The sequence below is a fragment of the Ochotona curzoniae genome, unplaced genomic scaffold (assembly GCF_017591425.1).
Source record: "Ochotona curzoniae isolate NIBS_2020 unplaced genomic scaffold, NIBS_Ocur_1.0 contig_1274, whole genome shotgun sequence".
NCBI classification, from domain to species: domain Eukaryota; kingdom Metazoa; phylum Chordata; class Mammalia; order Lagomorpha; family Ochotonidae; genus Ochotona; species Ochotona curzoniae.
Window position 1 is genome coordinate 23,873,488 of NW_024465023.1, and position 25,744 is coordinate 23,899,231.

General features: G+C 39.3%; 1 protein-coding gene and 1 pseudogene across 3 annotated transcripts; one reads left to right on the forward strand and one right to left on the reverse strand.

Moving 5' to 3' along the window:
• Positions 1-546: 546 nt before the first annotated feature.
• PPP4R3C (protein phosphatase 4 regulatory subunit 3C) lies at positions 547-2,959 on the forward strand. 3 transcript variants are annotated; one of them, XM_041001984.1, is made up of 2 exons: positions 547-2,039; positions 2,196-2,959. In XM_041001984.1, the coding sequence occupies exons 1-2, from the start codon at positions 547-549 to the stop codon at positions 2,884-2,886; spliced, it is 2,184 nt and encodes a 727-aa protein (XP_040857918.1). In that variant the 3' UTR covers positions 2,887-2,959. The 3 variants fall into 3 exon arrangements, with proteins under 3 accessions (XP_040857918.1, XP_040857908.1, XP_040857927.1); XM_041001974.1 differs by having other exon boundaries at positions 547-1,472; positions 1,551-2,959; XM_041001993.1 differs by having other exon boundaries at positions 547-1,172; positions 1,458-2,959.
• A 21,118-nt stretch (positions 2,960-24,077) lies between these two features.
• Positions 24,078-24,860, reverse strand: LOC121171501 (annotated as a pseudogene).
• Positions 24,861-25,744: the final 884 nt, after the last annotated feature.

The window sequence follows — 25,744 nt, forward strand, 5'->3', positions numbered from 1 at the left end:
ATCAATGTTTCCTTGACACAGGACGTTAAGATTAAGCTGTCTTTTATTAAAGGCCTCAAGTCCCTATAACTACACATTTGTGTGAATGAAAATATTTCTGAGGGACAAAACCCTTTTTGGAGACAACACACCCCAATTCCTAAATTTTCGATAAACTCGGTAGCAGTTTCCTTCAACGAATGTAGTACTTAGTGCATAGTGACTGTTTGAGGGAATAAACATTGGAGGAAAAGATTCGTGCCAGAACTGAGACATTCCTAAACAGCAATAAGGGAGAAGAAGAGCAAAAGGAGGGACAAAGTAGCTGGCAGTGTTGCAAGTTGGGGAAGAGGTAGCAGGAGCTCCAGAAGATCCTGTTGACCCCACCCCGTGCCAAGTCCTCCCCCCCCACCAGCCCCGTTGTCAGCTGTCTTATATTGCAATTCGCTTTGAATTGTCACATTGGGGCCACCGTCCAGGCGGAGGAAGCGGAAGCTACGGTTGGCAAGGCAACAAAGAGCGGAAAGCAGAGTTCTGCGCCGCCAAAGCCAGGCCGCAGGTATCAGCATGGCGGAACCGCGGCAGCACCGTGTGAGAGTCTATGTCATGAGTGAAGACAAGCTTTGGGACAATATTGGAACTGGACAGGTCTCAATCGATTATGTGGAGAGGCTTCAGGGCGTAGCTCTGGTTGTTCGCTCCGAGACTGATGATTCACTGCTCTTAGAATCAAAGATAAATCTCGAAACTCCCTATAAGAAACTACAGGGAGTGTTGATACTTTGGTATGAAGCTGAAAACCAAGGTTTGGCACTGAGCTTCCAGGACATCTCAGGCTGTCGTGAGATGTGGGAGAACATTTGCCGAATACAGGGTAAAGACCCCAGCGTCAATGTTACACAACCTTTACCCCAGTCCAAAGAACATCGGCCAACTGAAAGGGTAGACGCCAGCCCTTCAATTCAACTCCCTGACTGTGAAATCGATGCACTGGAGCAAATCGCTAATTTAGTCACCTCGGCACTCACCTCACCCATCCTTAGGGAAAGGCTGGGTCGGAACTTAGAGCATGATAATTATATTAAAAAACTACTACAGCTGTTCCGCACTTGTGAAGACCAGCACAACATTCAAGGTTTACACCGCCTATATGTCATCATTAAAAGCATCTTGTCTCTGAATAAGACAGCTCTGCTTGAAATCTTATTTTCTGATGAATGTATTATGGATGTGGTGGGTTGCCTTGAATATGACCCTACACTGGATGAGCCGAAAAGGCATAGGGAATTCTTAACCCAAAATGCCAAGTTCAAGGAAGTTGTACCAATAACGGATTCTGAACTGAAGCAAAAAATACATCAGACTTACAGAGTACAGTACATTCATGATATTCTTTCACCTGTTCCATCTGTATTTGAAGAAAATATTTTTTCTACAACCGCAGCTTTCATTTTCTTCAACAAGGTTGAGATAGTCAGCATGCTTCAAAAAGATGAGAAGTTTTTATTTGAAGTTTTTGCACAGATGAAGGATAAGACTACAAACGATGATAAACGGCGTGAATTGTTGTTCTTTTTCAAGGATTTCTGTGCATTTTCTCAGACTTTAGAGCCTGATAGTAAGGAGATGCTATTCAAAACATTGACAGAGTTAGGAATTCTTCCAGCTCTTAAAATGGCAATGAATGTGGACGATTTGCAAACCAAAACAGCAGCTACAGATATACTTACCTATCTAGTAGAGTATAGTCCATCCACGATTCGAGAATATATAATGGAAGAAGCACAGGAGAAGGAAGATGATGACCTTTTCATTAATATGATAATTGAACAAATTGTTTATGATACTGATCCTGAGCTTGGCGGAGCTCTTCATTTACTTGGACTTCTTCGTTGTCTACTTGATCCAGACAACATGCTGATAATAATTAATAGATGTGAAAGAAGTGAATTTCTCAATTTTTTTTATAAGCATTGTATGCATAACTTAATAGGACCACTTCTGGCTACTACATCAGAAGACAGATGTGAAGACAATGTAGTTGGGTCTGACGAAAACAAAAAATCCTCTAATAATTATCAAACAGCACAGCTGCTAAATTTAATTTTAGAACTACTTATGTTTTGTGTGCAACATCACACACATTATATAAAACACTATATTTTGAACCATGATTTGCTAAAAAGAGTCTTGATGTTGACTACTTCAAAGCACACTTTCCTGCTATTGGCGGCTATTCGCTTTATGAGACGGATGATTGGCATTAAAGATGAACTTTACAATCGTTACATCATCAAGGAAAAGCTTTTCGAACCAGTGATAAAGGCCCTTCTTGATAATGGAACTCGTTACAATATGTTGAATTCAGCTATTATTGAGTTGTTCGAGTACATAAGAGTGGAAAACATCAAGTCTCTTATTACACACATAGTTGAACATTATAATGTGCTTCAGTCTATTGAATATGTTAACACATTCAAAGGACTAAAAAACAAATATGAGCAAGAGAAGCTTAGGCAGAGTCAAGTAAAGGAAAATTTACATTCTGTACTATATAGTAAAATACTTTGCCAAGCAGTCAACGATTTGGACATGAGAGAAGAAGAAGATTGCAGTAAAGATAAAAGAGAAGCTGTTTTACCACCACTAGAGAGTGACTTTTCAGGTTATGATGATTCGATAATGGACACTAAAATGGATGAAAATGAAGACAAAGCAAACCTCCCCAAAAGAACATCTTCTGGGGGCTTCAAATGTCCTTCCCCGCTTTCTGGGAGCCCTGATGATGGAACAAGTAACACGTACAGTAGCAGTATGGTTGCTTTAGTGAACGATCCAGACAATGAAGAAAATGAAGAAAATGAAGACGCAATGTTCCCCAGAAAAAGACCACATTTTAGCTCATAAAACACTATGGGATACCCTCAACATAAGATTAAACTAGAATTCTGTAAAATGACTGTCAGCTAAAAAAAAAAAAAACCACCAAAAATACGCACAAAATACCAGCGGCATCTGCATATGGACTTACACAATAAGAAGCAAATGTAAAGAACTAAGAGGGTTTACTTCTAGAACTAAAAACAATTCCCATAAAACACCTATTAAAATGTAATGAGCACTTCATTGGTTTTCTTTTTCTTTAATTTTGCCAGAGTCTTGGTTTGGGGAATGGTACTAGAGAGAGGAAGCAAAGAAGAGTTGATAAAATTATATTGAGGCAGCTTTGTTTCATGTAGGCCTGAGTGATGGCTCAGTGGCTAAACCTTCACCTTGTGTGCACTGATATCCCATACGGGCACTAGTTTGTGCACCAGCTGTTCCACTTACCATCTACCTCCTATGCCTGTGACCAGGGAAAGCATTAGGGGATGGCCCAAAGCCTTGGGACCCAGCACAAACATGGGAGACCCAGAGGAAGCTCCTGGCTCCTGGTTTTAGCTCAGCTCAGCTCTGGCCATTGCAGCCACTTGGGGACTGAACCAGTGAACAGAAGATCTTTCTGTCACTTCTCTCTGTAAATCTGCCTTTCCAAGAAAAATAAATATTTTAAATTTTTATGTTTTTAATAATCCATTTTATTTTTTATGATATTTACGTAGTTGAGAGGGATGCATGGCCATGTGGACTATCAATTAGGATGTGGTGGATTGACAAATAGGGGAAAATGGATAAGACATCTGCTTCCAATCTCCTTTTTTCTTCCTATACCTGGGAAATGTGGGGAGAAAAGGGGAGAAAGCTGCTTCCATCAGCCCAACCACATCAGTACCTGGGAATGGAGGGTGGCCACCTGTTGTCATCCCAGAGTCCATGATGTGGAGCACATTCTGAGGATGCTGATTAAGTGGTTTTAATAGCTCTGAGATGCTGTTGATTTTGCTGCTCCAAGGTTGAGGAAATCCTTCTAAGGTCTATTTGCCAATATTGTCCACCTTGGAGTCTCAATTTGCCCAGATACTCGCTGTCAAACCTTGACCAGAGAGCTGCTCAATTTGTTCTGCCCTCCATGCTACAAGAGGTCCTCTGCAGACCTCAGTGAACTGGTTGTCCTGTCCTCGAATATCTGGGCATGCCATCCATTGCAGTTTTCAGCAACCATGGAGAGCCAGTTCTAACACATGCATTCACAATCCTGTGATTTTCACCATGGTTGGGGTTCGAGTGGGGATCCCCAAAGAATCCTTGCTAGAGGTGAACCCAACCTGACTCCTGTGTGTGCCAGTCACTGCAGTGTCCGGCTCAATCAGTCAACCACATCAACCTATACACATGATTATATGGCTGCAGTCACCTGGTCAGATCTGTCCCAGCCACATCTCATAAGCAAACCAGTAGGTATTACAGCCTAGCCCAACCCTGCCCACCACACAATCGGTTCTCATGTACACCAGTGGGAGCTGCAGCCTAGTCAGAATGACCCATAATAACCCCACTGGGCCTGCTCCCAGTCCCAGTTCCTGCCCATGTCAGTATGTGCAGCTAACTGGTGTCCTGCATTCTGTTTGGCTTTTGTATACATCAATGAGTGTTGTAGTCAAGCTCAAATTGACCAACCCCACTATCCCACCCACACTCATGGTGACAGGTGCCACTGCCTGTCCTGCCAAGCCTGCTCCATCCCTGAATCTCATGCTCAGTAGGTGAAGTTGCAGCCCATCAGAGAGGCACCACAATTTTCCCACTAGCCCAACTCCAAGGCCCAGATCTTGCATTTTCCAGTTGGTTCTACAGTCCAGCTTGACAGGACTTGTCCCCAGTACTGGTATCTACTAGCTGGTGCTGAGGCAAAGTGCAACCAGCCTGCACTTACTCTGGTTCATGTATGCAGCAGTGCATATGGTTGCTTAACTCAGCCTGGTTCTCCTCGTGACCCAGTTCACATGCAGGCCAATGGGTGTTATAGTCCTGCCTAGCCTGGTCTGCCCTCAGTCCCAGCTCTTATGCTCACCAACAGGAGCAGTGACCCAGCAGGGGAGTTCTCAAAGCTCCCTTACAGGGCTTGCACCCCACATGTGCTGGTGAGAGCTGTGGCCTAGAGTAGCATGATTCGCCTCACCTCAGCATTTACCAGTGGGTGCTGCATCCTGGTTCTGTCTGATCTGCTTCTACTTCACTCATCCTGGTGGTTGCTGCAGCCTAGTCCAGCCCAGCCAACCCACAGTCCTGGCCATCTTGTGAACTGGCTGGTACTGTGGCCCAACACATCTGTCCTGTACCCCGTCCTGGTTCTCACAACTGACAGTGTTTTGAGCTGACCCAGCCTGGCCTGCCCCCAAACCTGACCCACATGTATGCATGCTGATACTGTAACATGGTTTGGTCTGGGCTGCTCCCAGTTTTGGTTTTTGTGCTCACCTGCAGAGACTGTGTCCTGACAGAGGAGTTCTCCAGACTCCTTTATCAGTCTCTTCCTAGTGTCCAGCCTGATTCACCACCCCAATTCCAGCTCTTGTGCTCTCCAATGGAAACTGCAGCCCAGCTGTTGCATCTCGTTAGCTCTCCAACAAGGCCTATTCCCAGCCACAGATCTTCCCTATGCCAGTAGTTTCTCTGACCCAGTCCAGTATAACCCATCACATGTCTTGGTCTTTTCCATTGGATACTACAGCATGACCTAGCCTAGCCTGCCCCCTGAACCAACTTTGGTAGGTGCTGCATCCTAGCCCTGCCCAGCTTTTCCTCATCCTTGGTTTTCATGAAGTCTGGTAGGGGTGATAGCTTATTCTGGGTTAGGATGGCCAGCACACCATCCCGGCTCCTGTGCATGCCAGTATGCTCTGGTTTGGCCTGTCCTGCATGGTTTGTCCCCCTGCCCCACCAGAGCCAGACCACACGCCTGCCAACAAACATACTATAAAAATAGAAATATATCACAAGAGTAGTGAAAACAGGAATCAAAAATCTTATAGGTTAGATGCTAGTGCATGACTTGTGGCACTGAGGGAATTATAAGTATAAACTAGAAATTCATTACTCATGTAGCAAAACAGTGTTGTAATGGACATTTACAATCTCAAGTGTTTACAAACAATCCATCTCTTATGGATGATCAATTAATGGATTAATAGATTAAAAAAATGTTCAGTTGTAAAGCCTACAAAATCACACTTGCATAGCGATCCAGCTATGGTGTTCTTTTCTTCTGCTGCATTATTTGAAATAAAAATTTATATTTATCTTCAAAGCAAAGTATAATTTTTAAAAAGTTATTTTACTATTCAGACATTTCCATGAGTATTTAACAAAACTTCAACCTTATGATTGCTTTCAGGGAGGTAACTCTGAGTTTATACTGTCATGAATTAAAAAACAAAGTGTATTCAAATGTGCAGCTTCTAAAACAACAGCATTGTTCTTGACATTTTTTTTCTTTAGGACCTTGGGAACAAGTAGAGTATAGTGCTTTCAATTGCTACTAGTTGAAGTCGTTTCCTGATTCATATTAGTAAAATATATCACTTCCAGAATAGCTAGTAAGCTTTAAAATATAATCTACCAAGACTAAGATTTAGAAAACCAGTAGTGAATGAAATGACATTAAATATCTAGAAGTCATCTTAAATCAGGAGAAAGTACTAAAGTCTTTAAGCAAGAAAGAGTATGTGCAGAGGCTGGCATGGTGTCCCAGTAAATTATGCCACTACTTGTGATGCTAGAATACCATTTGAGTGTTGATTCAAGTCCCAGTTGCTTCACTTCTGATCCAGCTCCCCACTACTGCATCTGGGGAAGCAGAAGAAAATGGTCCAAGTCCTTGTGTACCCAATGTTCATCTGGGAGACTCCTATGGATGCCCTGGCTCTTGACTTGCTCCTGGCACAAACCTAGCTATTGGTGCCATTTGGGGAGTGAACCAGTAGAGCAGAGATGTCTCTCTTTCTCTCCCCACCCACTCACTCTCTCTTTTTTTTTTTTTTTGCAATTTTGCTTCCTAAATGAATAAATCTTTAAAAAATAAAGCATACATGCAAATTAACCTCTAAACATTAGTTGTAACAGATAGTTAAGAGATTTTCGTTTTAGAGCTGCAAGTTAACATGGTCTCTTTGCCTAGAATCATTTAAACTGCAAAGCAGCTTTGCTTATTTTGAGTATTTTAGAGTTAAATTTGGGTTATTGTTTTGAGTAGATGAGCCATCTTATGTATAGGCATTATCGTTTTCCATAAAACAAGTTTTTTTTTTGTATTTTAAAATGGTAAAAACCATTGGAGAATGGTTTATGCTATAAAATTAAGAAGTTAAAATATAATTGTGTAGTTCCAAAACTAAAAGAGACCACATTACATTATATTATTGTGCCTATAGGAAACATAGATTATATTGAAGAGAATTGGCTGAATGTACAAAGAAAAGGATATTGTGGCAAAGCTGGCTATGTCACCATGCACGAAGCCTGCAGCCCATATCAGAGTGCTGGGAGTCCAAGTTATTCTGCTTCTGATCCAACATTCACACTAATGTGCACACTTTGAGGCAGCAGAAGATGGGTTAAATATTTGGGTCTCACCACACCCATGGAAGACTTACAATGGAGTTCTAGGATCCTGGTTTCATCCTAACCCAGCCCTGGCTATTGGACATTTGCATTATGAGCCAGTGGATAAGACATCTGGCTATGTCACTTTTATTTATATATAGATAAATGAACAAGCATTTTTGAAAGCTACAAAGTATATTTCTAAAATGACAGGAATAATCCCATGTTATAACAAATCTACTAAAGTTTGGATATGACCTCAAGAGATATGATTAAATATTACAGAGAACACAATACCCTGGGGAGATTGCATTTTCATACTTCTCAAGCAGTGTTAAATTTAGTAGGATTAGTCATATTGTGATTGTACATCTGTTTTTAAAATATTTATTTTTATTGGAGAGTCAGATATACAGAGTGGAGAGACAGGAAGATTTTCCATGGGTGATTCACTTCCCAAGTGGCTGCAACGGCCGGAGCCGTGCCAGTCCAAAACCAGGAGCCAGGAGCTTCCTGCAGGTCTCCCACCTTCCTTGCAGAGTCCCAAGGCTTTGTGCCATCCTGGACTGCTTTCCCAGGTCATAAGCAGGAAGCTTGATGGGAAGCAGGGCTGCTGGGATTAGAACTGGTGCCCCTATGGCATCCCGGTGCATTTAAGGCAAGGACTTGAGCCGCTAGGCTACTGCGTTTGTCGTGTTTCCCTTTGGCTTCAATGTCATGGAAGATAGTTTTTTTTTTTTTAATTTTTTTTTTATTGGAAAGGCGGATACAGAGAGGAGAGACAGAGAGGAAGATCTTCCGTCCGATGATTCACTCCCCAAGTGAGCGCAACGGGCCGATACTATGCCAATCCGAAGCCAGGAGACTCCTCCAGGTCTCCCACAGAGGTGCAGGGTCCCAAAGCTTTGGGCCATCCTCTGCTGCTTTCCCAGGCCACAGGCAGGGAGCTGGAAGGGAAGTGGAGCTGCCGGGATAGAACTGGTGCCCATATGGGATCCCCGGGGCATGCAAGGCGAGGACCTTAACCATTGCGCCACTGCACCGGGCCCCATGGACGATAGTTATACATAGTGCAGACATACAACAAATTTTGTTTTTAATATATATTATGAAAAATATTTTCACCCATTATATATGGGTGAAAGTAAACCTAGTTTCTTAACAGCAGTTACTTACAACTAGACAGATATATTAGATAGTTTTACTTTACCATTGGAAAAATGGGTAATGAAAGAGAATTAAAAGAGCACTTACATATTCTGTATTTTCCCACAGTGGCTTGGTAAGAAAAGGTGAAGCACATGAGTAAAAATAAGTGAAAAATGAAGGAAAAAGCAAAAAGAATAGGAATTTTGTTGTACTGTGTAACTTTGTAAGCCCTTTTCTAGTCTCAGCTACTTAATGTTAGGGGAACCAGCATGACAGGCAAATGGTGCAAAGGCAAATTGCTAGTCAGATGGCATAACCTGCTATTAAGGGAACATGTAAGAAGGCAACAAAATACAGAAGAGCAATCATTAACTGTCTATACACTGAGTGAAAAAAGTTACAAAAATATTCAGTCTCTTTAGTTATAGTGTGTGAGAAAGTACCATGTCAAGAATGTTTAATTTCATCCTTACCTTTTGTTTTTTTAGAAGTCATCTTGTAAGGGTCCTTAAGTAGATATACTATGAAAATAATAAACAGTATGTTTTATTTTAACCATGAAATATAGAGGAGCATTTTTGGAGAGGTGTCCTAATGTCATCAAGATTCTACTTTTAAACACATGATTTTCAGTCATTATCTTAGTGTTTTTTTTTAAGTACAACTAAAAGGGGAAGATGGTATAACTGATAGAGTAGAAGCTTTGTTTTCAGCCAGCCCTTGTTATTGCAGGCTCTGACACAGTTTAAAAGCCATTTCCATGACATTTTGCATATTTTCTTCTCTAGCCACAATTTCCCCACCTTGTCTTAAAAATCAGATGCTATATATAAATTACTTAGAACATATTTGGTCCTCAAGAAATAGCCTTTAAAGCTCATTATCAAATATAGCAGTAGCATAATCAAACTAGGAAGATGAGAGATAAAACCAGCTATCATCACTTATATCACATAATATTTATTCATAGATTAATAATCATGCTCTGGATCAAATTGGCTGGCAACAACAAATAAATTAAAAATTAACAAGTTCAGTTAGGGCTGGCAGATAAGTCTGTTTATGTGCATTTTACTGTGGTGAGACCTAGCTGGGATAAAAGCATAAAAGTAGAAAGAAAAATAAACCTTCATACAGAAATGACAATGCTTAGATGGAGTGGTGTCCTGCATATTAACCAAGGAATAAGAGATAATAGTAATAAAGGATGAAAATGAAATTGAACACATAGGAAAAGTGGTGAGGAAATGGAAGATTTGAGCAAGTGACAAGAGTCACTAGGCCTTATTTCATTCATGTCTCATATCAGTATGCAAAGCAGTCAACTAGCATATATCTTTGTATAACAGAGCAAGAGTCCTTTCCCTAGGACAAATGAAGTGACAGGCAGAGATGATAGCCCTGTTATGGATGTTGCTGACTCAGACCCTTTATGATGTTGAAGGAACTAAAATGTTGGAAGTTTACCACCCTTCAGATGCAGGTCACAATGTTTTCAGGAGAAAGACATGTTTATCTATGCCTGATTTCCACCCGCAAAATATGATCTTGTGTCTGGAAAGAAAACTGTTAAAATGGATAGGTGTACTTGTATTAGTGAAGTAGGTTGGGAATAATAAATACTAGGTAAACTTTAAGGTCCCCAGTTCATTGAAGATAACAACCCTTTGTAATGCAGAAACTCAGCCCCAGGAAAATTAGGTATGGATTTGGACAAGCCTCAGAAAAACTTTGGAGCCTTCTGTAAGTTCTTTTTTTTTCATTTTTATTTATTTATTTATTTATTTCACATTTTATTGTTATTGCTATCATTTTATGATACAGTTCCATATTCCCTTATCCCCTCCCCAATTGCCTCCCCCCCACCTAGTTCCTTTATATCATTACTAACATATAGTTCTTCATACTCAGTCATATGTCCAGCATTGTGGGCATGGACAATGGCAGAGAGTCCAGAGAACCTTCTATAAGTTCTTGTCTTTTTATTCTCACAGCAGCCGGTGACAGTACATAGAAAACACATCTGCCTTGCTTGTGGTGGCCAGTGAGCACAAAAAGGTTTGTGCCCAGGTCTGCCCTCAATTTTTTATATATGCTGTACAGAAAACAATGATAGGCAGCCTAGAAGATGCATAGAAGAACTATTTCAATTTTGGTGCCTGCTGACTAGCAGAATGTATTAACCCTCTTGGCCTGGTGGTTGCCATGACAGCAAGAGAGCCTGACTGACTCCATTTCTCCTGCATGCTATCATTTCAGGGCTCCTCAGCACTCTTTGTGTACATTAAAACATGTGGAGTATGAAGCATTGCATTCAGATTTCAAAATGGCAATTTAAGCTATAGCTACAAACTATGAGTGAGCATGCAATATAGAATATACTGATCAGGGCTGCCTGCCATCTTACCTATTATGTATATACACCAGCATTAGATATTAGATATTAGGTGGAATTTAGATGGAATTCTCAGCTGCTTGATGGCACACATACCATATTGTAAGAATGTCTAAGGCCCTGTGATTTTCCAAAACAATCTTTCCTATTTAGTATACTTCTTCATTTAAAGGGCTTAGTGCCTTTTTGCTTGGTTAAAGCCCCAGGCTGTATTTATGGCCAACATAGTAATTTCAGAGTTTAACTACAGTAACCACATTCAGGGAGAATAGTGCAAGTAGATAATGCCACAATGCTGTACATTTTAATTTCATTGAGGTTGAATGTCTTTCCAATTGGAAGGCAACTGTGAAAGTGTAAGGGTCTAGCACCAAAATATATAGGACCATCCCCATGTACAGCATTATATCCAGCTGTATAGCAAGTAAGGCCCTTCTTAAGAACCACATACCTATAGATACCACATACCCATACCCATAGATGTGGGATAGGTGCTCACTGGCTGGTCCAGGTCAAAGCCAGGATCTTAAAACTCCATATAGGTTTCCCATATGCGTGGTGGCAGAATGCCAAGTTCTTGTCATCTTCCACTGCTGTTCCAGGCACATCCACAGGGATCTGTATTGGAAATTAACAGCCAGAACCCTAATTGGCATTCATATGGGATGCCAGCATTACAAGCTGTGGCTTAAGACACTGTACCACAATTCCATCCCTCAGTACAAACTTTTCGAACTGCTTTACAATGTTTGGAATGGCGAAAGCCTGTATTTTTTTTTCCTATGACCATCTTGCACATGATTTTCATCTTACATACAATGTAAGATTTTGTGACACATTACCACACATCCATGCAATGAAAACTTCCTCATCTGGCCTCTGAGTCCCAATTTTGTAGATGGTGTTATACATACCAAGTTCCTTCAACACTTACTGCAACTCAGCACATGTCTGTCAGTTACTCACAACCCCAGTAAATTTAAAACATTAAGTAACATCAAGAAAACTCCTACCATAATCCAGTCCAAAAGAGATGATTCTCTTCTGTGTGATGGACAGTCTGAAAACAGTGCCACAAAAACTAGGCACAGGGTCACAGAGACCAAATTTTCCATTTCTAGCTCAAAGAAGAAAATCCCATGTCTTCCTACATCAGAGTACCCAAGCAGGAAAACACACAGAAATCTTTTGCCAGAACTTGGTCCAAAGATCCACAGTTTGCCTGAGTGTACTGGCAGACCACTATTCTACCACCTGGAGGGAGGGGAGTTATGGCTGCCCTGAACAGTCCTTAACTGCTGGGTCTTTATCTTCTGGGTGTCCACTAGACATGGACTCAGAATTGTCCTACTTATGAGGGACTCAGCCACCACAATTGCTGGGTTGTCACTGGCCACATATGTAGCTCAGAGGGTAGAATCCCTCCCCTCAAACACATACCAGGATGCAGATGGTGTCTTCCTTCATCTTTTGGGCCTCTTTTGCTTCCTCCAAGGAGAGCTGAAAACCCAATTATTTGCTCTCTACTAGCAACCTAGCATTAGTTTCTTCCCACAAAGCATTTAAAAGGACCCACCCTTTGACTCTGACTGCTGCCAGGGCATCCTTTACACCCAATTCTCCAACAGTATGCAATACCTTCTCTACACTAGTAGGCAAACCATCCTCTCCAGCCCAGTTTTAGAGTGGCAGGGGCCAGCTAGACAGACAGCCAGTGTGGTAGCCAGTGAGTAGCACACACTCATGAAGAGCAACTCCTGAATCACCCTCTGATGGAGAGCAGAAAGCTGTATTTTGTCCCAAGATGAATCCTGCTGACTGAGTGTAATAGAAGAGTTCAGGTCCAGGAGAAATAGGTTCAGATTTGAACAGGTCAACAACAAACTTCAGAGCCTTCTGTAGATCCCTAAATCTTTATTCTCATAGAGACAAGTAAGAATACATGAGAAACACACCCACTTTCTCTGTAGCAGCCTGTGAGCACACTGAAGAGGTCTGCATTCAGCTCTACTCAGTTTTTTACATATGCTTTATAGATAACTCTGGCAGGCAGCCAAGGAGTTACATATATGAACTGCATCAGTTTCTGGGGCTGATGAATAGCAGAGTGCATCAGTCTTCTGGGGCTGTCAGTAGCCTTGACAATGAGAAAGCTTGATTGACTATTGCCTCAATATCCTTGTTTAGGAGGGTCTCCTAAAAGGCAGTCCATCCAATCTGCTTATTTTCCCATGCCAACAACTGGGACATACTGAGTTAGTCTTCTCCTTAGAACAACAGCTTGGGGATGAAGATGACATCCAGAGTAAAGTGGGGTGTGTGTGTGTGTGTGTAGGAGAGAGAGAGGTAGCTGAAAATCTCTACTGCTGTTTTCTCAATAGGATAAAGGAAGATGATGGTAAGAGCCATCTGCCTGGGAATACCACACTTGACAATATGTTAAAATGTAGGTGCTTAACAACACTTTTGAAAAAATTGTACCAGAATGTTTTTCTTTGAACCTAAAGACTTTGCAGGCAGTTCTGATAGACAACTGCTCCTATTTCTCCTGTGTAACCTTAGATGTTTAGCATCCTTCTTCCATCTCTGCAATACTTGAGTATCACATTCCAGTAATGAGAATGTTGATGTTTTCTTTTTATCTTATTTAAATTCATTCATTTTACTGAAAGGCAGAGAAACAAAGAGAGACAGAGAAATCCATGTATATGTTCAATCTTCAAATGCATGCAACAGCCAGGACTGGGACAGGCTGTGGCCAGCACCTTGGAAATCAAACCAGGCCTCACAGTGAGTGGCAGGATTTCTAAATCTATAAAAATTTCCGCCATGTTGGTCTTGATGACTAGTTTTTTTTTTAATTAACATTGTATTATGTGAAACAGTTTTATAAGCATTGGGGAGTCCCCCCGCCCCTCCCACACCCCTCCTCCCATAGTGGATTGCTCCATCTTGTTGCATAACCACAGTTCAAGTTCAGTTGAAATTCCTACATTGTGAGCATGTACCCAGCATAAAGTCCAGCGTCCTATTGTCCAGATAGGTTCAGTGGCCTCTTGGGGAGACCTTCTCTGGTCTGAAGGTAGAGCCAACAGAGTAAAGTTCCGGTCAGTTAAACAGCAAAAGCTACAATGACACACAGGGGAATTAGGAACGACCCAAACAGTCTATTAACAAGTGGTCATATGCACAGAATAGGGGAAAACCCCAGAGCGCAACAGAGGGACTGGAGGAGGCTTATCCCCCACCGATAAGGACTCCCAGACTCCCACCAAGGTCTATCAGAACGGACACAAGAACGTCAACGCAACTGCCAAAGAGAATACGGGGACCTGGAATGCCTTCGAATGCTGTGAACCCAGAGGACAGACACCCCCTCTCTTTGGACCAACTATACGAGATGGAAAAAGCCCGAGTCCTTCCACAAAGGAACCGATGACTAGTTTTTTAGTGGTTAGAAAAAAGTGGTTTCTTTCTGGGAATAGCCCTATTCAATGGTCAAATTATCTTACTGTAAGGGTTTCTCAGCTTTATTATTGACATTTTGGCTCAGATAATTTACTGTCATCGAGGCTGTTCTGTACCCATCACCTCCACCTGCTTCATGCCAGAACTAGCTCCTCTGTGACAACCAAAAATGTATGTAGAACATATTAAATATTTAATAGGTGAAATCACCTTTAATTGGAAACCACTGGTTTGAAGACATATGGAGCTGGACTCAGGGACTTCTCTTACTCTGTGAATTCTGGGTCCACTTCTATCAGCCTGAGTTATCTTCTCTCTGCCCTCTGCCTGTAAGGGCCAAGTACACACAATGATCAAGGTGCATAGTCCACTATCATGAAAAGAGAATAGATCTTGCTAAAAATTATATGTTCACTGTGAGTGCTATGGTAGCATCTTGCTTGATCCTTGTGATTTTGTCTTCTTTTTGTAAAGGATAGCCACTAACTGAGTCTTGGGTGAATTGTTTCCTCTAAAAATTCATATGTTGAGGTCCTAAGCTCCTTAGTAAGTCACAATGTGGCTATATTTGGAGATAGTCTATAAAAAGTTAGATTAAATGAAGTCATTAAAGTATTCCTTAATATATTATGACTGCTGTTTTTATTAGAGGAGAATAGAACACAGATACACATAGATAGAAAGCCATGTGAAGAGAAAAGGAAAAGACAGCCATTTACAAGCTAGGAAGAGAGGACTTGGAAGAATGAAACCCTGTTGGTATCTACACCTTGGCCTTCTCTCCAGAACTGTGAGAAATTTTGTGTTAAAGCTGCTGATGTGTGACAACTATTTATGACAACACTACAAAACTAGTGTAAGCATCTAATAAAGATTAACGTGAGGATTAAAGAAAATATATTATGAATATCACATTATCATAAAAGTTTTACAAATTAGGTATGATAATAGCTATTCTAATGAGTATATATTATATATCAAACACATTTATTTAAGCAATTAACCTGTCTTTATTCATTTATTTATTTTTGAAATACTTATTTATTTGAAAGGCAGAATTGCAGAGAGAGAAATCTTCCATCCGTTGGTTTACTCACAAATGACACCAACAGCCAGAGTTGGACCAGAATGAATCCAGAAGCTTTGTCTGGGTCTTCTACGTAGGTTGCATAGGTCAAAGTACTTGGGCCATTTTCTGCTGCTTCCCTAAACACATTAGAAGGAAGCTGGATTCAAAGTGAAGAGACCAGTATTGGAACAGGTGCTCATATAAAATGTGGTGTCATTGGTGGCAGCTTAATTCACACTACTACAATATCAGCCGCAATCTACATTATTTATAATTGTACAATAACATACAGTAGTATAACTAATATATGATTGTATAATAAATATATAACTATATAATTGTTACATAATTCATAACATAACATAACATAATTGCACAATAAATGTGGCCAGAAGAATGGGCCGTATACAGAGAAAGTTTAATTAAGGACCCCAACCACTGTGCTCTGAAATCATTGTCCTATATTTTTGTGGGTCATACTTAGGGTCTTTTCAAATCGGTAATTAGTATGGCAAAGGTACTGAAGAGGATTCCTTTCAGGGAGATAATGGACTCTTCCAACAGAAGAGTTATGCTTGAGGGTTTTCTGAAAGCTTTCCTGAACTTTCTTGTGTTTGTACAGTGGTCTAGAATGTTTCCAGAATAGTTTTCCATTTCTTTCCTTCTTCATTTGGAGGTTAGGGTATATTGTGACTTAATGTCTGTCCTAGTCTCCTCCAGTCTCTCCCCATTGGCTTGAACTGGCATCTTCCCTAGCAAAATCCTTGTATGCTAAATTCTCACATGAGGACTGCTCCCTGGATAGCCCAGTAATATGTAGTATAATTTATGACACTATTTCCCTAGCAGATCACACATGCAAAAGTGTGTGCCCAAAATTACATTGCTACTGTTGAGAATGTATTGTGAACATTAGCTTTTGCCCATGTAGTTCTTTGCACAACGTATAACTTGTCCCAAAATCCACAACCAAAGTACATTAAGTGTTAAAACTCTTATCTGCATCTACCATATAACAATAACGTAGAAATAAGAAATCAATATATAAAGTCTATGAACAAACAGTATATAAATAGTAACAGTGTTCCATGCTTTCAAATGTCATGTTAAGCTAGCACTGCTTGAATTCTCCACAAAACAGGACTATTCTCTACAAAACAGTGCTTTGCATCACACCACAGGAGTTGCTAAAGATGTAATTTTCATTTTTGTCTGTGAATTCAAGAGAGAAAACAGCTAACCTTATGACACATACTATACTAAATATTTGATACATATGATTAGATACTTTGATAACAGTAATGGAGGTCCATATCATTACTTCTCATGTATCCTTTATGCTTAAATTTATTGCTAATAAGAGAAAAAATAGGAATAGAGGCCTACTTAATTAATTTCCAGTCCCAGTGAAGAATAGTGGCTTGAAAAATCAGATATATGGCCAATTTTGTGAAATTTGAAATTGAATATCTTGTGTGAACTGAGTGTCCTAGCCATTAAAACCATTGATCAATGCCATATACCCCATAACTTTTCATTGCATTCTTAGAATGTTTCTGTCCCTTTACTTTTTATTAATTTGAAAGTTATTTTCTTTTAAATCTAGTAGTTAGATACCTTTAAGTTGCATACTTTATTGTATGCTGAATACATTTCATCAATTTGCTCTTTCCATCACCACTCTAAAGTATTGCCTTTGATTATTGTTATGATCTGTTTTACTAGAATACGTTTGGTCTCCAAACTGTTGGAATAAGAAACAAATCAGAATTGAGATATATTATTTCCAGTTCTACTGCAACGACTAAATTTAGCGATTATGTGGATGCTATTTAGATGAAACTGCAGAAAGCTACTTCTGTTGGACAGTTGCTAAGGCAACCCTATGGTAAAGAAAGACATATGAATGGACTGAGGAGCCAGTAAAGCTATCCTATAATATTGGAATGCTTCAGCTATACATGTTTTCAGAGATATACTACCAAATCCAAAGAGTGCTTGAACACATTTGAAAACAGAAAATGTATAGTGTTTTGGTGCATTTGCAAAAATTTGTGAAATATCAAAGAATGAAAGATATATATCATGTTTAAATGAAGGTATTCTGTGGAAAGCTATCCATGTTTTTTTCTCAGATTTAAGGGTTACTTTTCAAATGTAATGCTCTTATGTTTGATTTCCATTGATCCTAAATTGGGAGCTATTTGTAGTGGTAGTCTGGCACTTCCTTTTAGTTCACAATTATACTCACTGCTTGGAAAGAGGAGGTGATGGTGCTTTTCAATGCTTGTCTAGTAAGGGCACCCTTATTTGAGGAAACCAGCTGAAGATTTTGAAATATGTTCCCAGATCTTGGGAAATACACTCTCCTGGTGTTTGACTCTCCTCTGAGGCTTCAAAAGAGGCTATCGAATTATCTGGAAAAACAGGGCCATATTAGGAACCAACTGCACTTCCACCTACAGACTGAATGTGAGGCTATAAGTGTGTTTTTCATATATTGTTATGGTGATAAGGGATCAGATGGATAGAAAGAAAAAAGCTTAAAGTTATCTTAACAGGGACCCAGCCCAAAATAACTACCTGGAAGAGAGCTGGGGCTCCAGTCTAGAGAGCCTATTCAATCACCCACCAGACACTAAAGAACATAAGAGCTGTTACACACAACATGAGGATGAATTTCTCAGAAATCCTTCAAATCATCCTGTGAGAGAACAAGCTATCTTTCAACAAGTGACAAAGCTAGAGATTTGTTGCTGAATGAGTCAGTACTCTAGACCCCCTCTTTAGTTAAGAAAAGGAGCCGGACAGACAGACATTGCAAGAGGAGCCACAGGTTTCCTTCATGAAACTGAGTCAAACTGGACTATGAGAGCACTTTGGGGTTTCAACCCTGGAGGTTAACTGCACTACATAATTGTCATTTAAATGAGATGCATATGTAATATAAAAGCAGGAAGTGTTATCATCACTATGTGAAAGTAATTGGGAAAAGTTGTTAAGTATTAACCATAACAGAGAACAGAGGCCCTAAGATGGTTGAAAGCAACATGGCAGTAGCTATATCATATCAATTTAAGCCTACATAATAAGATTGTAAAAACAAATTACAGAATAAGGTTGATTTAAGTATGTGGACCCAGGGAAATATATCAATGGTATACCTTTAAAAAACAACAATATCAAGTAGATGCAGAAGAATGTCTCATATATGCATGTTAATAGAAATTGGTTTCTTCCTGGAAAAAAAAATTCAGTGAGGAAGAAAATCATAAAGAAAATTCATACAATGAGAATAGCAACAAAGAATAAGGTGAAAACAGGGAAACACATTTTCCCTGTGAGTTCTACAAAATGTCCCGTGAACTCTGTGTTTCCCCAACAGAAATTACTGCTTCTGCTTTCAAAGCCAGGCCAAATAAAATGCAATTTCATCAAGTCCCCCATGGATTAAATTTCAAGATATTTTTGAACAATTCTTTCTCCAGGTTTAGATAGTATGTTTTCACCTGTATCCACTGACTGGGAATTAGAATAATTTTTTTTTTAAATGTATCTTTTTTTTATTATTATTTTTATTATTGGAAAGGCGGATATACAGAGAGGAGAGACAGAGAGGAAGATCTTCCGTCCGATGATTCACTCCCCAAGTGAGTGCAACGGGCCGATACTATGCCGATCCAAAGCCAGGAGCCTTTTCCGGGCCTCCCACGCGGGTGCAGGTTCCTAAAGCTTTGGGCCGTCCTCGACTGCTTTCCCAGGCCACAGGCAGGGAGCTGGAAGGGAAGTGGGGCTGCCGGGATTAGAACCGGCGCCCATATGGGATCCCGGGTGTGCAAGGTGAGGACTTTTAACCACTTGCGCCACAGCGCCACAGCGCCGGGCCCGGAATTAGAATAATTTTTGAGAGTGATTCTCTGACATTCTTTATCTGTACAGCTTTCTTGTCTCCAATACTCTTATCTGAGAACAATAGCCTTCTTAGTATTCCTGGATAATCCCAGAGAAAATGATCCCAAGTCATTGTAGGCCTAGACTCCCTCCTTTCTCTGCACTGCCACAGGAAATTACCCTTAAAACATAAGTTCCTGAAAACCTGTGCTTCCACTTCTTTGTTTCCAGCTTCTCAGGAATTGCTGTCCCTTGGTTTTCTTTTCTCTCTTTTTTTTTTTTTTTTTAAATCTTTTCTGGCATCATTCTTTTTGTTTACCTTTTTTTTCTTTTTTTTATTGTTAATAACATTGTATTATGTGATACAGTTTTATAGGCACTGGGATTCCCCCCACCCCTCGCATAACCCTCCCCCTGTCCCTTGGTTTTCTAGTGTTCTCTGTTTTATAACTGCTTGGGTCTGTTTGCTTCATATGAGACAGTGAATCCAAGCCCTGTTATTCCACCTTGGTCAGAGTATTACACTGAAACTTCTTATTGTTATTGTTTAAAATTTTTTTTTTTGATTAGTGCTAGAATTGTAGCATAGGAAGTAAAGCTTTTACCTGTGACACCAGCATCACACTTGGAGTCAGTTCTTGTTTCAGCTGCTCCACTTCCAGTCTGCCTGGGAAATCAGTGGAAGATGGATTCCTGGGATAAAACTTCTGCCTCATGGCTTCTGCCTGGCCCAGATCTGGCACTTGTGTTCATCTGGGGGTGATGAAAATCTTTATCTACATCACACACTCTCTCTGTAACTCTTTCAAAATAAATAAATATTTTTAAAATAAGATTTATTTTTATAAATAAATATAAAGAGAGAGAGAGAAATATCCTATATGCTAGTTCATTTCCGAAGTGCCTACAGCAGTTGAGGGTGAACTGAGAAGCCAAGAGCCAGCAGCTAACTCCACACTAGTCTCTATCATGAGGGCAGGAACCCAAGTACTTGAATCATCATCCAGAATTGGAAGCAGAACTGAAACTTAAACCCAGTGTCTCCCGTATGGGATGTGAGAATCATAATTGGTTTGCCAAACCTCCGCCATTGAAGTTTTTAAAGTAAAATCTTAGAAAAAAATATGCAATAAAACCCCAAAGAAATGAAAAGGGGAGTGAAATAAAACACATGTATTGTCCCTTTCATTAATGTTTTTTTAATGCATTTCTAAAATCCTTTGTCTTCAACTGGTTAACTTTCCCTTCTAATCTCAGCTCACTTGTTCATAATGTGGCTTCCTGTAAGTTGGCAGCTGAATCAGAAGCGATGCAACTGAGACTTAAATCATGGCTCATGGGGGATGCTGGTGACACAGGTATAGGATTAGTTTGCTTTGCCACCATGCTGGCCTTAATAATACTTTTTAAAATGTATTTTATTTGTTTGAATAGGAGAGAGAGATCTTTCCTATGCTGGTTCACTCCCTAAATGGCCACAACAGCCAAACCAAAGCCAAGATCCTAGAACTCCGTCTTGAATTCCCATGTGAATGATAAGGGCCCAAATACTTTGGTCATTTTTCACTGCTTTCCCATGTGTATTAACAGGTAGCTAGGGGTTGGAAGTGAAGCAACAGGGATACAAACTGGCATCCACATGTTTTGTTGGTATAGTAGGTATCATCTTAACTCTAGTCCACAACACCAGCCCCTGAATTCCTATCTTTATACATCAGAATTACATATTGAGTTTTCTTGGCAATTGTCACCCACCCATCATTTATTCTACTATGGAACATTGTCCAGAGTGTCAAAAGCTCTAACACATCAGCAAAAGTTTAAATTTGAAGCCAGAAAACATAAACATGTTAAATTTTCTACGTTTTCTTGTTTTCTATATGCTTCGGGTATGTCTATCAGAATTCCATATTTTACACTATGATGGGATATTCTGCTTTTGTAGATGAGATACCATAACATGATTGTTGCGATGATGATTTTGATTTAATGACTTTATATCCTCCATTAGATTGTTGCTAATGAACACATTTTCATTGAAGGAGCAGTCCATGAGGGAAAAGTAAGGAAAGATTTTGTAAACAATAATGAGTACTTAAGTTGATACTTTTCTACACATGTAAACATGAGTAATTATTTTTGGTTTTTATCAATCCTCATCCCTAAAATTTACTCACGAACCAGAAAGAAATTGAACTTTCAGCAACAATAGTGACCTGTGATCCAAACACTGAACTTTCAATAAAGTTTCAAGTTAAAAAAAAAGCTTAAGACACATTGAATAAAATTCGAATACAGAAATTCATATAATCTCTTTCATATTTTAGTGTCTTTTGATAATGGAATTAAAGCCTATGTTATCAAATCATATTATAAAATGTTTGTTCCCTTCATACTCAATTCTGATTTCATCCTATAAGATGTTCAGTATTCTCTTCCACCCATTACTAAAAACATGTGAGCTGTCAAGTATTAACAAGATGAATTTCTTTCATATTTCATTTCTTTAGAAAGTGTATTTTTTATAAAACTTTACTTTCAATAATTATAAAAATTATTGCATGTTTTTTCAATCAATTGTGCATTAGCCATCATTGCATAAATGTAAGTCCATAAGATGAAATATAGCCCTTAAATCCTTGTGCTCAGAGGGAGAAAGTAATTGCTAAACTTCAGCCCACATACATACATTTTATTTTGGTTTTCCTGCATACAATAGGATGTTACACAAGAATAATTTCTAAAAGGTAAAGTTATAAAATGAACACATGTTGGGCCCAGTGTGTGATGTAGCATGTAAAGCTGTAGCCCAAGGCACAGGCATTCTATGTAGGCATCAATTTGGTGTCCTCACTGTTCTGCTTCTAGTAAAGCTTTCTGCTAATGACACAGGCAAAGGGAAGATGGCCCAAGGAAGTCTGACCCACCTCTGGCTATTGCAGTCATTTGGAGAGTGAACCAGCAGATAGAAAGTCTCTTTCTCTGTAATCCTTTCAAAATTAGTAAATAAATCCTCTTAAAAATGCATACATGTCAAACATTTATTAACTTAATGATGAGCGGGGAAGTGTTATTGCTTAAAGAAAGGCTGCAATACATTTAGTAAATTTAAGACAAAGGTGTTTAATTTTTAATGAAGAAAACAAAAATGAACTGGGAATAATTTTCTTTATCAGAGAGCAATGATGTATGTTTTAATGCTGTCTATAAGTTAATATGTAACTTCACAAAGCCTAGTCCCTACAAAACAATCAATAGTAAACCAAATAGTGTTATTTCATAAGGAAACAAATATTGTAAAATATCTTCTAGACAATTTGTCAGAATGAAAAGGTAAACATGTAGTGTGCCATTTGTCTAAGTTTTTTTTTTTTTGTAATTTTCTGTTAACAGCAGTCAAGAAAGTATGCTCACATGTAACATGCATCAGGAAAGTTCTCAATAAGTAAAAGGAAATGGGCCTGGTGTGATGACTCAATTGGCTAGTACTCCCCTTGCAAGCACCAGGATCTCATATGGGCACCAGTTTGTGTCTCGATTGCTCCATTTATCATCCACCTCTCTGCTTGTGACTTGGGAAAGCAGTAGAGGATGATTCAAATCCTTGGGGCCATGCATCTTCATGGGAGACCCAGAAGAAGTTCCTGGCTCCTGGCTTTGTGTCAACTCAACTCTGGCCATTGCGGCCATTTGGGAAGCGAAATATTGGATGGAAAATTCCTCTTTCTGTCTCTCCTTCTCTGTCTACAAAATCTTCCTTTCAAATAATAAAATCTTTAAAGATAAAACAGTAAACAATTGAAAAGAAGAACTATTTTACTGGGTGAAAAATACAGAAAAAATGAGGAGGGAATTTCTTTCTAAATATGAAACTACTTCTAACAGAATGCATTTTTGGCTCAGGAATAGACTAATCACTGGAACAGAATTGTGTGGCCTTTTAGCTTTTATGTCAAATTGAGGGAAATGATGTATTTCTCTCATTCTAATATAATGAATGTATTAAATGATTATAGGAGTTTTAGGAACATGTATTAAAAGTTAAATAGTACAGCTCACAGATTCTTGGGAGATGTGTGACTTCATAAAGGAAAATAAACAAAGGCCTTGGAAATAATTAGATAGCATTTGACTATAACAAGGTCAGTCTCAGATTGCTTAATAAATAATGTTAGGAAAACTTGTTCTATACATATAAAAAAATAAACCTCATGTTTACTTTATCAAATATTAAATGCTGAATTCCAGAATTAGAAAGCTACATATGGGAGAAAAAAATGTACAATTAATAGATAAAAATTCAGATGAATATATTTGTCATCTAAGGTTCATGAGTTGCCTTTTTTCATAGTTCAACTATGATTTTATTGGAGGATTGTAGAATTTATTATAAACCCAAAATGTAACTTGATACTCTTTAGTCAGGCAGTGTGATTCAATCAAAACAAACTGCTCATTAAAACTAATCATGAAAAAAACTAATCATGGAACAATTTGAAACACAAATGACGAGAATCACATGACTGGTCAAGGGATCTCTCATTTTATGAAATCCAAATTTCACTTTAGGAAAGACAGTGTAACTTCAGTATAGAACAGCAGTCACATTTAATTTCCACCTGGTGAGTCAACTCTCTAACTGCCTCAACTGGGACAGGTACATGACAAAACTAGCTGTGCTTTAGCCTTCTTGGCCAGCAGCTGTAGATCTGCCGTGCACGTGGCAGTTGTCTTCTTTTCCTGCTGTGTGGAGATGCTCTGCACCACATGCTTCTCTACCCAGCTTATCACATGCTCTTGCTCCTTTTGCTGCATCATAGTTAGCACAGTGATGTGATAGTCCAGGTGATTCTTAATCCCCATTTATACTCTATGAAGCTGCCCTCAGTAAGTCACGTCCAAGACCATAGCAGTGTTATTCCTATGGACATCAAAAATGCAGTGGCAATTCTGAACCAGATGTTTCTGTGCTTTCTTCAGTTCCACTGCATTCTAGATTTCTTTACTGGAAGCCTGCTTCGCCTCTTCTGGTTGAGTAACTTTTTGCTTGTTGAGTTTATCAGCAAGTGCTCCAATTAAGACACAGTATTATTAAATTACACATACAAGTAACCCTGCTACTGATATGATAGAGGTCTCTGGGGTAATCACATGTATTTCATTGGATATAAATATAAGATAAGCCTAGTTCCTAGCTTGTAGGGTACTGTTAAACCAATTTTAAGATAAAGGAACTGAAAGAATTCCTCAGCAGTCAGCCCAAGCTGAATTTTTCCTCCATATTCAGGGAGAGGTGGTAGAAGGACAAGATTTGGCTGCCCTGCTTGAGATCCTTATTGCCTGCAACACCCATAGACCCAGGAGGCCTGGATTCCTCAGACAGGGGGTTGCTGTGGTACTGGCAGAAAGCACTAGCCAGGATAGCATAGTCAGTAAAATTCGAGGGGTCCCTGTGGGAGAGCACTTCTTCAATAAGGCTCAAAAAACATTAGTCAAGAGCCATGAAAAAGATTCATCTGAGTACATGAAAAGAAATGTTTTTTGCCCCCAGTAAAGTACAACCAGAAAAAAAAATCAGAGAGAGAAATGTTTCTGCCATATGTAAAGCCAAATAAAATATAAACTGAAGACATAAAAGTTCAGCAAAGAGCATAACCGGAAAGCAAATCAATACATGCAGAGAACATGAATCTCATTAGTAATTTAGAAACTGCAGCAAAAAACAACAAAGGGGATAGCCCCTTGCAGTGACAAGAAAAAAAATAAGAGTTGCTGCAGATGTGGGACATAGGAGCCTCAGTATCCTGCTGATGGGTCTGTTACAAATCTGATATAAACTTTCGTTATTTAGCTTAGTCAAGGTTGATTGTATTCTATGATTTTGTAGTATCATTGAGCACACACCTGGAAACAGTTCAAATATCTACCAAAAGGTGTATTGATAAGCAAATTGTGACATATACACATAATGGAAAGATATTCTGATACATGTTACACAAGTGTACTTCAAAGAGTTTATGGAAAAATATACTTGCAAGATAAGAATATTTTGGTGGAAAAAAATGGAAAGCCATGTGTACATGAGTTCTTCAAAAAGTTCAGGGAAAGCACATATTAGTAGGATTATGCATGGATTCTAACAAAAAATACATAAGAAGCTTGCCTTGTAACTCCATTTTTCCCTGAACTATCTGTTTAGTCCCCTCATTTTAGATTCCTGAGTTGCTGTAACAAAGTCCCACAACTGATTAGCTTAGTAAAGAGAAAATTGCTGCCTCAGAGTTCTGGAGGCTCCAAATCTGAAGTCAAGG